This window comes from Ctenopharyngodon idella, chromosome 13 (genome assembly GCF_019924925.1).
Source record: "Ctenopharyngodon idella isolate HZGC_01 chromosome 13, HZGC01, whole genome shotgun sequence".
Taxonomy (NCBI): domain Eukaryota; kingdom Metazoa; phylum Chordata; class Actinopteri; order Cypriniformes; family Xenocyprididae; genus Ctenopharyngodon; species Ctenopharyngodon idella.
Genome location: NC_067232.1, coordinates 6,623,757 through 6,636,492, shown reverse-complemented (window position 1 = coordinate 6,636,492; position 12,736 = coordinate 6,623,757). Strand labels below are relative to the sequence as shown.

At 37.2% G+C, this 12,736-nt stretch overlaps 1 protein-coding gene and 3 non-coding genes across 13 annotated transcripts in view; 2 read left to right on the top strand and 2 right to left on the bottom strand.

The window, feature by feature from the left end:
* Positions 1-12,736, bottom strand: part of atrnl1a (attractin-like 1a) — a 243,238-nt gene that overhangs the window by 190,230 nt on the left and 40,272 nt on the right. For all 10 annotated transcript variants that reach the window (XM_051916269.1, XM_051916266.1, XM_051916265.1 and 7 more), the window contains 5 exons: positions 12,545-12,719; positions 11,785-11,872; positions 8,159-8,414; positions 6,283-6,466; positions 2,874-3,028 (listed from right to left, as the gene is read on the bottom strand). In XM_051916269.1, coding sequence (XP_051772229.1) covers positions 2,874-3,028; positions 6,283-6,466; positions 8,159-8,414; positions 11,785-11,872; positions 12,545-12,719 — 858 coding nt within the window. The remainder of the gene's footprint in view (positions 1-2,873; positions 3,029-6,282; positions 6,467-8,158; positions 8,415-11,784; positions 11,873-12,544; positions 12,720-12,736) is intronic.
* Positions 6,981-7,051, top strand: trnag-gcc (transfer RNA glycine (anticodon GCC)). The gene has a single exon. It is a non-coding gene; the product is annotated as a tRNA-Gly (tRNA).
* trnag-gcc (transfer RNA glycine (anticodon GCC)) lies at positions 10,610-10,680 on the bottom strand. The gene has a single exon. It is a non-coding gene; the product is annotated as a tRNA-Gly (tRNA).
* trnag-gcc (transfer RNA glycine (anticodon GCC)) lies at positions 10,904-10,974 on the top strand. The gene has a single exon. It is a non-coding gene; the product is annotated as a tRNA-Gly (tRNA).

The window sequence follows — 12,736 nt, the reverse complement described above, 5'->3', positions numbered from 1 at the left end:
AGGTGGTAACACTGAAGAAATTGAAGAGACAGAACAAAAAACAGCATCAAACTACTGGAGATGGCACCAACAATATAAATCCGTGTTGGCAAGCTCCTGTGTGAGGGGGTTAAAGGGTTAGTTCACCAAAAAATGAAAATAATATCATTTATTACTCACCCTCATGTCGCTCTACACCCATAAGACCTTTGTTCATCTTCGGAACACAAATTAAGATATTTTTGATGAAAAATCTTTTGTTTCGAATCAGTGGTTTGGATCGCATGTCAAACTGCTGAAATCACGTGACTTTGGCGCTCCAAACCACTGATTCGAAACAAAAGATTCGAAGCAGTGTTTTGAAATCTGCCATCACTAGATATTGTTGAATCAAGTCATTATTTTGTTTTTTTTTTGGTGCACAAAAAGTATTCTCGTCGCTTTATAATATTAAGGTTGAACCACTGTACTCACATGAACTCTTTTAAAAAAGTTTTAGTACCTTTCTGGGCACTGAAAGTGTAAATTAACTTGCTGTGAATGGAGGCCTCACTGAGCCATTGGATTTCATCAAAGATATCTTCATTTGTGTTCCGAAGATGAACAAAGGTTTTACGGGTGTGGAACGACATGAAGGTGAGTAATAAATGACATTATTTTCATTTTTGGGTGAACTAACCCTTTAAGAGTCTGATTTAACTCTTTCCCAGCCATTATGATTCAATACTTCCCCGCCATTGTGTTTATCTGGTTTTCCATGTTTTCACTTTTATACGGTAGGGGGTGCTGTTACGCATCTTCTGAAAGAGTACAGCATCTCTGGATCCAAAAACAAGTAAAGAAGATGGTCTGCGTAAACCAGAAGGAGCAGACAGAAGATTGCTTACGCACAATTAAGCTAACGTGATCATCAAACATTCAACAGCATATATATCAGAACTGCCTGATGTTACCATTGAAATATCAAATCCACAAAGAGGTACACAACTGTGCAAGCTTTGGGGGTGTTGACGGATTCGATCTACTCCATGTATGTTTTGATCATCATTCTGAATCTCATCTGGACAAAGCTTATTTTCTCAGCTTTTTGTTTGAAATGTTTTTTATGAAACTTATGTTGATAAAAAAATAAATAAATAAATTTAAAAAAAGAACAAATGAAGGTGGAATAAATTGTTTTTCTCTGTTCCTCCATTTGATACATTGATTGTTTACATATTCATACAACAAAATATTGCGGGGACCATGAATTTTTTGTGAATATGATAAAAAAAAATAAAATAAAAAAAAATGTATGAAGACATTTTTATCACTCATAACTTCTGGAGAGAAATAGCTGGTCAGATCTGCACTGGAAAGTCTCATTTTTATCCAATGTCTGCATTGTGTTCATGCACACAATCAAATGGAGTATACTTTGAAAGGCTACAAGTTTGACTCTAAGCATACACCAAACATTTGCGTCAAAACTGAAGTATACTTTGGGCTTAAGGCAATATCCTAACTGAGAAATAACCTTATAAGCAACAGTTTTGGAACACTCTACAAAGGCAGCAACTCAAATAACAAACTTGAGACTTGGCTTACCATTGATTTCAATTGAGTTTGTTATAGCATGTTGCTAAGCTAACAACGTGGTACTCTAATAAGCAGAAAAAAAAAACCTCCCTTTATAATTATATTAAACTCTATCAATACCTTTCTGTAGATGAATTAAAATAATTACATTTATCTGTAAAAGCACGTTCAGTTTTATCTGAAACAAAAGAATGTGAATCTAGCAATGTTTTATCACATTGGTTGTTGTACGGCAGTTCGAAAATGAAATATCACCTTTGCATTACCTTACCCTAAACCTAACCTAAACGATAGTGTAACAAAAGCAAACATGAGACAAAACCACATTTCCTGAAGTAACCATACCAATTCAGTTTGCTTCAACAAGTCTTTGAGCTCTTGTATTGTGATTCTTGTATCAGGCTACCAACTTACCAAGAAAAGCTGCAGTGAATTGTATGTATATGTATATTTTTGGAGTTTTGCAAAAATGTAAGTAGAGGCAAGTTTTTCCAATGAGCCTAGGTTGCCATTTAGGTTTCCAAAAAAGCGACATAATTGACGTTTTGTTTGCTTTGTACACCATCTTGTCATTTTTTTCCTGATCAACACAGTTCATTTTGGGATTGACTTTAGATTTGACCAATAAAAGAATCTTAGAATTATACCATTTGAACAGGTTTTGAATTTTGAGCATATGATGCCTTAAAATGCTGCCTACCTAGAGTTTACTAGGTTTTGGAACAGAGCCACAGACACTTACTTTCAAAAAGTGAAAAGTGAGAGCACTGACGAGGTGGTATGAAGACTATTTAAAGGTTCTGCACTGGGAGGTCTTCCATAAGGTTACCACCAAAGATTTGATTACAGACACCACACATGCAGTCACTGCATCCTGTATGTGTCTCGCTTGCATATGTCGGCAATATTCTGGGAAATTCCATTATGACTCAACTGTGCATTCCAGTAGATCTCCACTGGCTTATCAGCTTTCTGTAATGAACTGTCAGTAATATCACACTGCAGCAGCTTGAACAAAACAATTTACAGTAACTGTACCGCTGAGTGTGCATGCATTCTGTATCTCATAATACGTCACTGGATCCATGCATACTCAAGAGTCATAAATCATAATGTATATGGTTAATGAAACCAAAGTGTGCTGGCAGCATATGTTATAAAGCATTAAGTGCAAAAATGTCCAAACATAGGCACTATTATTATTTTTCCAAAGATCTCAACTGGGAATTTGACAAGAATTATTTTTGTAATTCCACACTTCACCTTTAAGGAAATACTAGTGCAATCAGAGAAGGAAGGTCACAGGTGGTCCATACCTATGTCATAGGAGAGGAAGTCAGAGGAGAAACATTTGGCCCCGTTACTGAGCGAGGTGTCATTATGAGTGTTTCCCCCGAACACCAGCAGAACTCCACTGATCAGCACAGCGGAGTGGAGGTATCTTGCCAGGCCACTTTCCTTCAGAATAAACCTGTGAAAAGGCAAACACACATCTCATTGGCTATTGTAATGCAGCGTGTGCATGAGAGTTTAGCTTATGGGATGGAACAGTTGGTCTGAAGGTCACTCTCCACAGGCTAGGTCAGATACGCAGACGGACGCCATCAGTAATATGGCACCACAGAGACATCTACCCACGCACAGAAACACACACATGTATGCATAAGCGCGCTTGTGCACGCACAATCACAAAATCACATGTGACACATGAAGAACCATTTGGTATTTACATTGATTTAAGTCTCACAAGCCTTAAGTGCAAAATAACACAGTAACAGTTGGATTCGAGTCGAACATGATGTAATAATTACATTACAGAGAATTACAGAGATTCAGAATATTTCAGTGACTGTTTTTGATTCACTAAAAAGAACCATTCATTCAGTAATCACACTGTACTGAATCATTTGTTCAGGAATCAGACTACACTGGCAATGCTAAATGTTTTTGGTCCTCTAAAAAGAGCCAGCTCCTAAGAGTTGTTCAATCGTGTATCAGACTACATGGGCCAAACTGTATGATTCTGATTCATTAAAAAGACCCTGTTTATTTGATTAATTCGTTCAGACTACTTTGGATATGTTCATGAATATTTTAGTATGATGTTCTGTCCACATGGGTTGACTAAAGCACATTTGAGATTATTTATTTATCTATTTATTTATTTTATTTGGGGGCGAGGGGGTGGGGGGGGTGGGGGGCTCCCACAAATTCACAAAAATATACAATAAACATCTATAAAACACTTTCATAATAACACATTCGAGAAATTAGTTCACTAGCAACTCATTTTTTAACTTTCCTTCACAACTGACTTTTCTCTTCCTTTCTCTTTTTAAATTCTCCCCTAAATTTTTAACTTCAAAAAGACACAGTGGGTTCCTAAAATCTTTCACCACTTCTCCCCTTTGCTTTCCATCCCATCTGTTATCTGTGCTTCGACCTCATTGTTATTGTGTCTGCGAGGATAAGCACTCTGTGTCACTCTGCATCCACTCAGCACTCCTCTCTACACTCTGTCAAACACCCCAAGCCCTGTAAGCAAAGCGTTGTTTGATGCATTGTGCAGCTCCTTTCACTTGCTTTGCCAATCAAAAGCCAGAGAGTGATGAACGCGCAGTGTATGCATGAGCAAGAGATCCTCGCATTTAAGAGGCAAGAGAGCTTTTAGAGACAGGTTTCACCGTTAGGCCAAGCAAAAAGACAGTAAATATAAAGGCAAAGAAAAAAAAAAAACTGGGCATGTGTCTCGCTTTTTAATGTCTTCCATCTGCAAGCACAGAAGACTGACGTTCGAGGGGAAACGGATACAAAAGCTTTCTTTGTGCAGCCGACAACTTTTAAGTGAACCGTCTTTGAGTGCGAAAAGGAACGAATGCGAGAAAGAAACCTCAAATTAACTTCTACTGCTACTTTGTGCTTTGTCTACGCTTCAAGAAGCTTTCCCTAGCATTCATAAAAGCATTGGTGGTACCTCTAAGTTCAATTGTAGGCCAATGCAATGTTCATAATAAAAACTATTTCATAACATTTCTAAGATAGGTTTTTAGTTAAAGTCCCCCTGAAATCAAAATTTAAGTTTTTTAGCTTCTAGTATGAATATGTTAGCCTTAAGGTCATGAATAAGCTGGTGTGTTCCAAAACAATGGCAAAATTCGCATTTAGGAGACTTACAGTCTCTCACTTCTGCTAAAATGGATCACGGATTTTCAGGAATCAGAGCAGACTTCTATCAAATCTTCTGTCCAATCAAATGCTCTCTAGAATCTAAAGTCCCGTCCCCTCCTACAATATAAACAGACACTGAAGCTGCGGCTGAAATTGGCCATTTATTCACACATTTACTAGTTTCTATATGGTGAATGTCACATAGTGCACTGTATAGAGGACGGAGAACAATTCAGACTGTGTAAATATGCTTTCCATTGACGCGAATGAAGTCCGTTTTCGTGTTTCACGTGAACCGACGCAGCGTGAGCACAGTCTGCTCCGGTCCAGAAACACGAGAGCACAGAGTGGATAATATGTGCGAGTCGGAGAAGAACACAAAACGTATCGGACCCATTTGAATTCTGCACTGAATGCTGCGTTATAAAGCTATATAGAGAAGATTAGGAGGAGAAACTGTTAGAGATTAGAAGGAAACTAAAGCTTTATCGAGATCAATGGCTCTGGCCGAACTAATAAACGAAGCGCTATTGGCTATTTTTTAAAAAGGGGCGGAGCTGTTCGATTTGTCCCGCCCTGTCTTCCTGTTTCAGTTGAAATTACGTCAACACACTGAATAATGCTACGCATTCCAAGACACTTCAGTGGGCCTTTAAAGGGTAAAGAGTGTAATTTCAGTACAACTTGTAACACCAAAAGCGAATACTATATTAGTTGTTCTAGTTGTTCTCCCAACCTTTTCAAGATGATATTTAGGTGTTTTTACTTTACGGCCATCTGCAAATTATTTATTGATTTTGTTAACCAAACCGATTTTGTTTCCAACATTCTTCTAAATATCTTATTTTGTGTTCCACAGAAGAAAGTTATACAGGTTTGGAACAACATCATGGCAAAATTAAGAATTTTCTATCCTTTTAAAGGAATAGTTCACTCAAAAATGAAAAATCTGTCATCATTTACTCACCCTCAAGTTGTTCCAAACCTGTATACATTTCTTTATTCTGCTGTACACAAACAAAGATATTTGGAAGAATATTTGTAACCAGGCAGATCTCGCCCCCCATTGACTACTACAGTATTTTTTTTCCTACTATGGTAGTCAATGGGGGGCGAGATCTGCTTGGTTACAAACATTCTTCCAAATATCCCTTTGAGCTGTTTTTTTTTTTTTTTTTTCAGCAGGGTTATTACAGAAAGATGTGTAAAAACGCATGTGGCATGTTGGATTCATTCCTCTTGGACTAAACCTCCAAAGAACTCAGTCTGGCAACAACAACCTGGCATCATTTATAGTGTCACTACCAGCTTATTTGTAAATACTGTCATATTTCACACATGTCAGGAAGTCTTGGTCAGCACACTTCCTGGCTTAGAGAAGATGTGATTCCTGCTCACATTTGTGCTAAGGATCTGATTTGTGTGTGGATGAAAAGTATCTGATGTTTTTTTGAGAGGGCAGAGACTGAAATGGTTAGTCACAGTCACACAACGATACACAGACACACACACTTTCATAGTTAAAGAGTATAACATGTACACAGTGTGGATACTCACCAGGTGTGTGTGTGGACCTGATAGCGGTATAAATGATCCACTAGGCCATATTTGTTGGCAAGGAGGGCTTTGTATCCTCCGTGGACATATATGGAATGTGAGGAGCTGTCATAAACGCTGCTGTGGCCATATCCTCCCTGCACCAGTGCCCCATTCGTCTCTGCCGCCGACCAGGAGTTAGTGCCTGACATAGAGTTAGACTTTACTCTCAGAAAATCAAAAGTGCATGTCACATGTTCATTCAAAAATTATAAAAGAATTACTGACCCCAAACTTTTGAAAGGTAGTGTTTCTAGTATCACTCATTTGTATTATACAAACAATGCAGGGTAACGTGAGAGAGTAAAAAAAAGTTTTAGTACAGAAGTTTTACAATAGCAAATGTCCAAAAGCAATATTAAAGAATTATTATTATATTATATTACATTATATGATATGATGTTTCAAATGCCACAAAATTTGAAACAGAATTTTGAAGGGCCACTCAAACATCTTACATTGAAGACAATTAAAACCACTCAAAGCAAGATTGTTGGCATATAGTGAGGGGCAGAGAAACTATGTATGGGGGGAATAGAAATGTCAGTGAACAAATAAAAATCTAAATCAGAGTGGAAAGAAATAAAACAGAAACAATGACAGGAAGCTCAAGCGCAGCCACGGAAGACCACAAGTCAGCACAAACATGAGTCATGTGAGCATTGGTGGTTCAGTGGTAGAATTCTCGCCTGCCACGCGGGAGGCCCGGGTTCGATTCCCGGCCAATGCAACAATGTTTTTGTATTTGCAACGCAACATGTCACATTTAAATGTGATAGAAAATGAGAACTAAACATTAAATATATAAAGCACAGTTAAACATTTAAAAAAAAAATTTATTCTAACATGTTGACATCAAGACCGTGGTTAGTTGCTCTCTGGTAGAACATCTGTGATCAATTACACATCACTAAGTGTTACAGAGACAGAGGATACTATGCTTAAGCATTCTTTGACTTTCATTAATATCCTGGCTTGTTACATCACTGCATTTATAACTATCTCAAGTTTAAGAAAGCTTCTCTTAAAATATTGCATCACTCTAATTTCGCCAAGTTCACAGATGCGCAGTGGGGTGCGATTTCCATCATTTTCAACAGCTCTAATAAGCTCATGTATTCATTTAGAGAGAACGAATGGAGAAAAAGCGAGAGGGGGAAAGGTAGAGCATGAGAAAGAGAGATTCAAGTGGAGTCTCAACACAGCTCAGACACATTAATCATTGTTCAATCCCAGACAGTGCAGTTCAGGTACCACCACTTCTTAATGACCTAAAGCATGAGTGTGCGTTTGAGTGGGTGTGTGTTTGTGACAGAGAGTGGAGCGAGTTGAGTAAAAAATACCAGCGAAAGAAAAGAACCTTCACTTTAATGAGTCTGGCCATGTCAACTCACCATTTCATCACTAAAGTGCTGTGCTAATAACATGTTATAATACACTGCCATCTGCTGGAAGCTAGAGGAACTGTCTGCATTTGTCAGATTGACATCAACACAACCTCATCTTAAGACAGACCCTGTCATGAAACTACACACTTACGGTGCATTCAAATCACTTTGATCAAAGTTACATAAAATTCAACAAGATTTTTAACTCTACATCTACAAATTGACAAATAAAGCATGCGCATCAGGTGTGTTTTTGTTTTATGTTTTTATTTTTCAACTCAAACTCTTGGCTTAAAGAAAATCCAAAGTTTCTCACTCATTATTATGAATTTGTGGTGATGTTAATGTGCATTCAACTTGTAAATACGATCTTTCTGACATGACTTGAATGCACCATCAGCTCATGTGAGTAATATTTCTCTCAATAACAGGTATATATTGGCACTTACGAATGTTGTACTCCTGGACGTGGCTGAGGTAGCTATAAATGGGTGAATAGCCAAAAAGCACCACCATGATGGGCTCTCCATTTCTATTGTCCACTATATGAGCAGTATGTCCCTCCACGGCGAAGTGTTGGGCCTGCAGCCCAGGACTGGGCGGCCTGAGGGACCAAGAACGGCTACGTGTATCAAACAGCCACAGTTCGTCTGTTATGTCCCCAGAGCCTGCCTCAAGCTTCCCACCAAACATGTAGATATCATCCTGAAAAGAGCAGAGAAGAGAAATTAAGACATTATGAGTTCCTGTGCAACTATTTGTGACATTAAATCACTTCAGGCTGAGCAAAAGTTGAACACCAATTTCCCAGGATCACAGGAGCACATATTCTCCTGTGTAAACAGTCAATCAATACACTGCATCTAAAAAGGACTCCATGGAGAACAGACTCAAGCCTAGTGACACTGCTGCATCTCTTTAACTAACATAAACATGACTCAGACTTGAGTATACGACTACTGAAAACTACTCTCTTTACTATTGCTATTACTATTTACTACTGTGATTATGAGCTGATTAGTCAAACAGACTAATCTCCTAACCCTCAATTATAACTTTGATTTGCTTTGACCGGACAAAAGTGTGATGTCAGTAAGACCATTTCCACAAAAATATTAATCAGAACAACTGTTTTCAATATTGATAATAATAAGAAATGTTTCTTAAGCAGCGAATCAGCATATTATAATGATTTCTGAAGGATCATGTGACACTGAAAACTGGAATATTTGAATATACTTTAAATATTTAAAACATAATAGAAAACTGTTATTTTGAATAATAAATTGTAATAATATTACACAGTATTACGGTACTTCTGATCAAATAAATGCAGCCTGGGCTTAAAAATCATATATTATATTATATATACAGTGTTTAAGAAATTTATTAGACCACTAACAGTATTGGTGATTACCAAAATCATTTTTTATGTTTCTGTAATGGTTAATCCACACTATGTGCAAGCTCTTTAATCACAGTAGTGTTTCTAATGCTAAAATATAATTATTGTTGGGATTTAATGGATTCGAAGATAGGTCACACATAAGTTTAATTAAAAGCAAGTCTTTGGGAACAACTACAAACTATTTGGAAGTCAATAACAACAGAGACTGTGGAAAAGTACATAAAAACAATGCCAGCAAGAATGCAAGCTGTTGTCAAGGCCAATGGAGGCCATACACATTTTTTTTGTTTGTTTTTTTTTGTTTTTTTGTTTGTTTTTTGTTATTATGTGTGAATAAAGACTATTTAGTTGTTTCAGTTTGTAATTTTCCTAATAAATGACAATAACATTTTTTAGTTGTCATGTGTATAAATGCGTCCTGTGTTTTGTATTCAGTTGATATTCAAAGGCAATGGTTGGCCTAAAGACAATCAGAATGGAAAAGAAGAATTTGAGGATATCCACACATTTATTTGGTTCAGATAAAAGTGCAGAAAGTCACTTAATGATTAATGAAACAGTAAAAGCGAAAGACCATCTCATTATGTTGACTGAACTCTCACATTCACGACACACACACACACACACACACAAGCATTCACTTCTAATCCTCTATAAATGCACATTCACTGGCCTGCTACTGCATTCCTATCATCAAAGTGCATTCAGCAGTTTATGACGAATAAAGACGTCTGCCAGACGATAGCTTAGTGAAATACAGTCATGTGTATTTTGGATAGAACAATGATTTTAATTTGTCCATTTGCCAGGGACCTTTTGCCACAATGAAGTCAGCTAATTTAAAAAAATAATATTCACCTTGAATGAGAGAGAAAGTTTATGTTTATATGTGTGATGAAAAAGGGTGAGGTCTTGGTGTCCATTAAACTGCTGCACAGTTATATTCGCTGCTATTTAATGCTGGTTTAAAAATAGCCCAGTGAAGCCTTTTTACACTGTGGACTGAGAGAAAGCTCCTGCTTATTTCGTTCAGACTCAGTGAGCGTATCTTTAAAACCATTAACAGAATAAGCATTCTTATGAATCTGCAGACATTATCACAGGCTCTGGTGGAGAAAACAAACACCCTGCAGTGGAAAATTCATTGGAAAGAATGGCGATTCACATGAATGTGTTTTCAGCATAAATTTTCACAACAATAGACAAAACTTTTTTTGAAAGTTCCATTTTTAGGATGAAAACCATGTGTACTTGATCAAATGCATTAACTGTGCTAAATTATGTTTTTAACTGTGTTAGAAAAAAAAAAAAAAAAACTTCCTCTTTCCAATTCTTACTGCACTTTTTCTAATGCTCTTTTATGTCTTTCATTCTACCTGTTAAACAGACAGGCTGTCATAAAAGTTGTCAAGCAAATTAAGCATTAATTTTATCGTTACAATAAAGTCCTACATTTTTGTTTTGTCTGGACTGACAAAAAGAAAAGGGATGTTGCATTGGCCGGGAATCGAACCCGGGCCTCCCGCGTGGCAGGCGAGAATTCTACCACTGAACCACCAATGCATACATAGAAGTGTGGAATGTGCTCCTGTGGTCATGTGGGGCTTATGCACACGTGGCTTTTTAAACCAATGCAGTGAGAGCAAGTCAGTAAGGACACAGAGTTGAGAAACTGTTTATATAAAATTTCAAAGAAAAAAGAGGGTAGGGTGGTGTGGTGTGGTGTGGTGTGGTTGGTGGGTGTGTGTCACATGACTACGGGACCTCCCAAGACTGTGTCATGTGAGCATTGGTGGTTCAGTGGTAGAATTCTCGCCTGCCACGCGGGAGGCCCGGGTTCGATTCCCGGCCAATGCAACGTTCCTTTTCTTTTTGTCAGTCCTGTCCAGTCTTTTGATAGCCCTGATAAGAAAACTTCTGTTATCATAACATTTAAATTAACACTTGGCTTACTTTACAACTGTTGTCATTTTTATGACTGCCTGCCTCCTTAACAAGCAGAATGAAGGCAGTGAAGGAACAATGGAAAAGGTTAAGTAAAATTTGGAAAGAGGAAGTTGTTGTTTTGTTTTTTTTACACAGTTAAAAACATAATTTAACAGTTAAGCATGGGTACTTTGTCAAATGCCTTAACACACACATAAAAGTACTGCTTGTCAGTAAGTAATTAAAAATGTAATGCTAATCTAAGATGTTTCTATCACTCTCATTAATCTGCTCAACCATGATCTCAAATCACCCTGATGCTTACCCTGCTCTGACCTCTCCTACAAAAGAAAGCATGACACCCAGGAAAAAGAGGGCATACAAGAAATAAAGAGACCATTAATCATTTAACACCCTCTTTTAGATAGCACTGAGCCATAAACTGTCCAGCTTTTTAATGTAATGATTACCACAATACTTGACAATTATTAAAATGATTTCTGAATAAAAAAAACTAGTGGGCGCTGTTGCTACAGAAATATTTAAATATCCAAAAAAAAAAACCATGCAACTCAGTGCAACAAGTAGCTTAACACTTTGTGCTTCTAGCATTATGGACAACAATGACGGAGGTCATGTCTTTTCATTTGTAAATCAATGGTTCTGCATATCAATGGCAAACAATTAAATGACTCACTAAGGCATTGTTATACAAAGTATAGAGACTAGCAGTGTGTTTACCTCGTGAAGAGCCAGAGAGTGTCCATAGCGCTGCAGAGGGCCACCATTGATTGGAACCACATCCCATGTGCTGCTCTCTAGATTATAGCTGCAAAACAGACAAAGAAGTGTAAGGAAAGGAAGAAGAAAGAGAAAGTGTTGCACACTCATTGCAAGCTAATACAAGTGGATAAGGTAATGTATACACTACCGATTTTGAAAGAAGTTTCTTTTGCAGAAACTTAAGAAGAAATCATGTTTATCAAGGTATATGGTATTAAAAAAAAAGTATATTGTTAAATATTATTAGTATTACAATTGAATTTGTTCCTATTTGAAAATGTTTTAAAATGTAACATATTCCTGTGGTGGCAAAGCTGAATTTAGCATCATTACTCCAGTCTTCAGTGTCACATGATCCTTTAGAAATCATGCTAACATCTTGATTTGGTGCTCAAGGAACATTTCTTATTATTATCATCATTGTTGAAAACAGTTCTGCTGCTTAATAGTTTTGTGAAACTTCAGGATTCTTTGATGGATAGAAAGCTCAAAAGAACAGCAATTATTCTAAATATAACTTTTTTAAGGGTCAAAGCAAGGTAATCATCCCAAGGTGGTTGGGATGTAATATAAAACTCTAAATGTTCAAAATGGCTTTGAAGATGACATCACAAAATTAAACATAAGTGTGCATGTATGATTCTTCTAGACATAAGTGATCTTTATAAAGTGAAGTACAAAATATTGGCTGATGATATCACCAAACAGCAGAACTTACTTTATAACCATCTGAAAGGAGCTGTAGTTAAAGGTAAACCCCCCAATCACCCACATCAGCTTCCCATGAACCACTGCTTTATGAGAAGCCCGGCCTAGTGACTGTCCATCAGGCTTCACATTAGGCAGAAACCAGTGCGGTTCAGCCGAAGGAAATTTTAAAGAGCAATCTGGACCTGAAATGAGAAAGAAA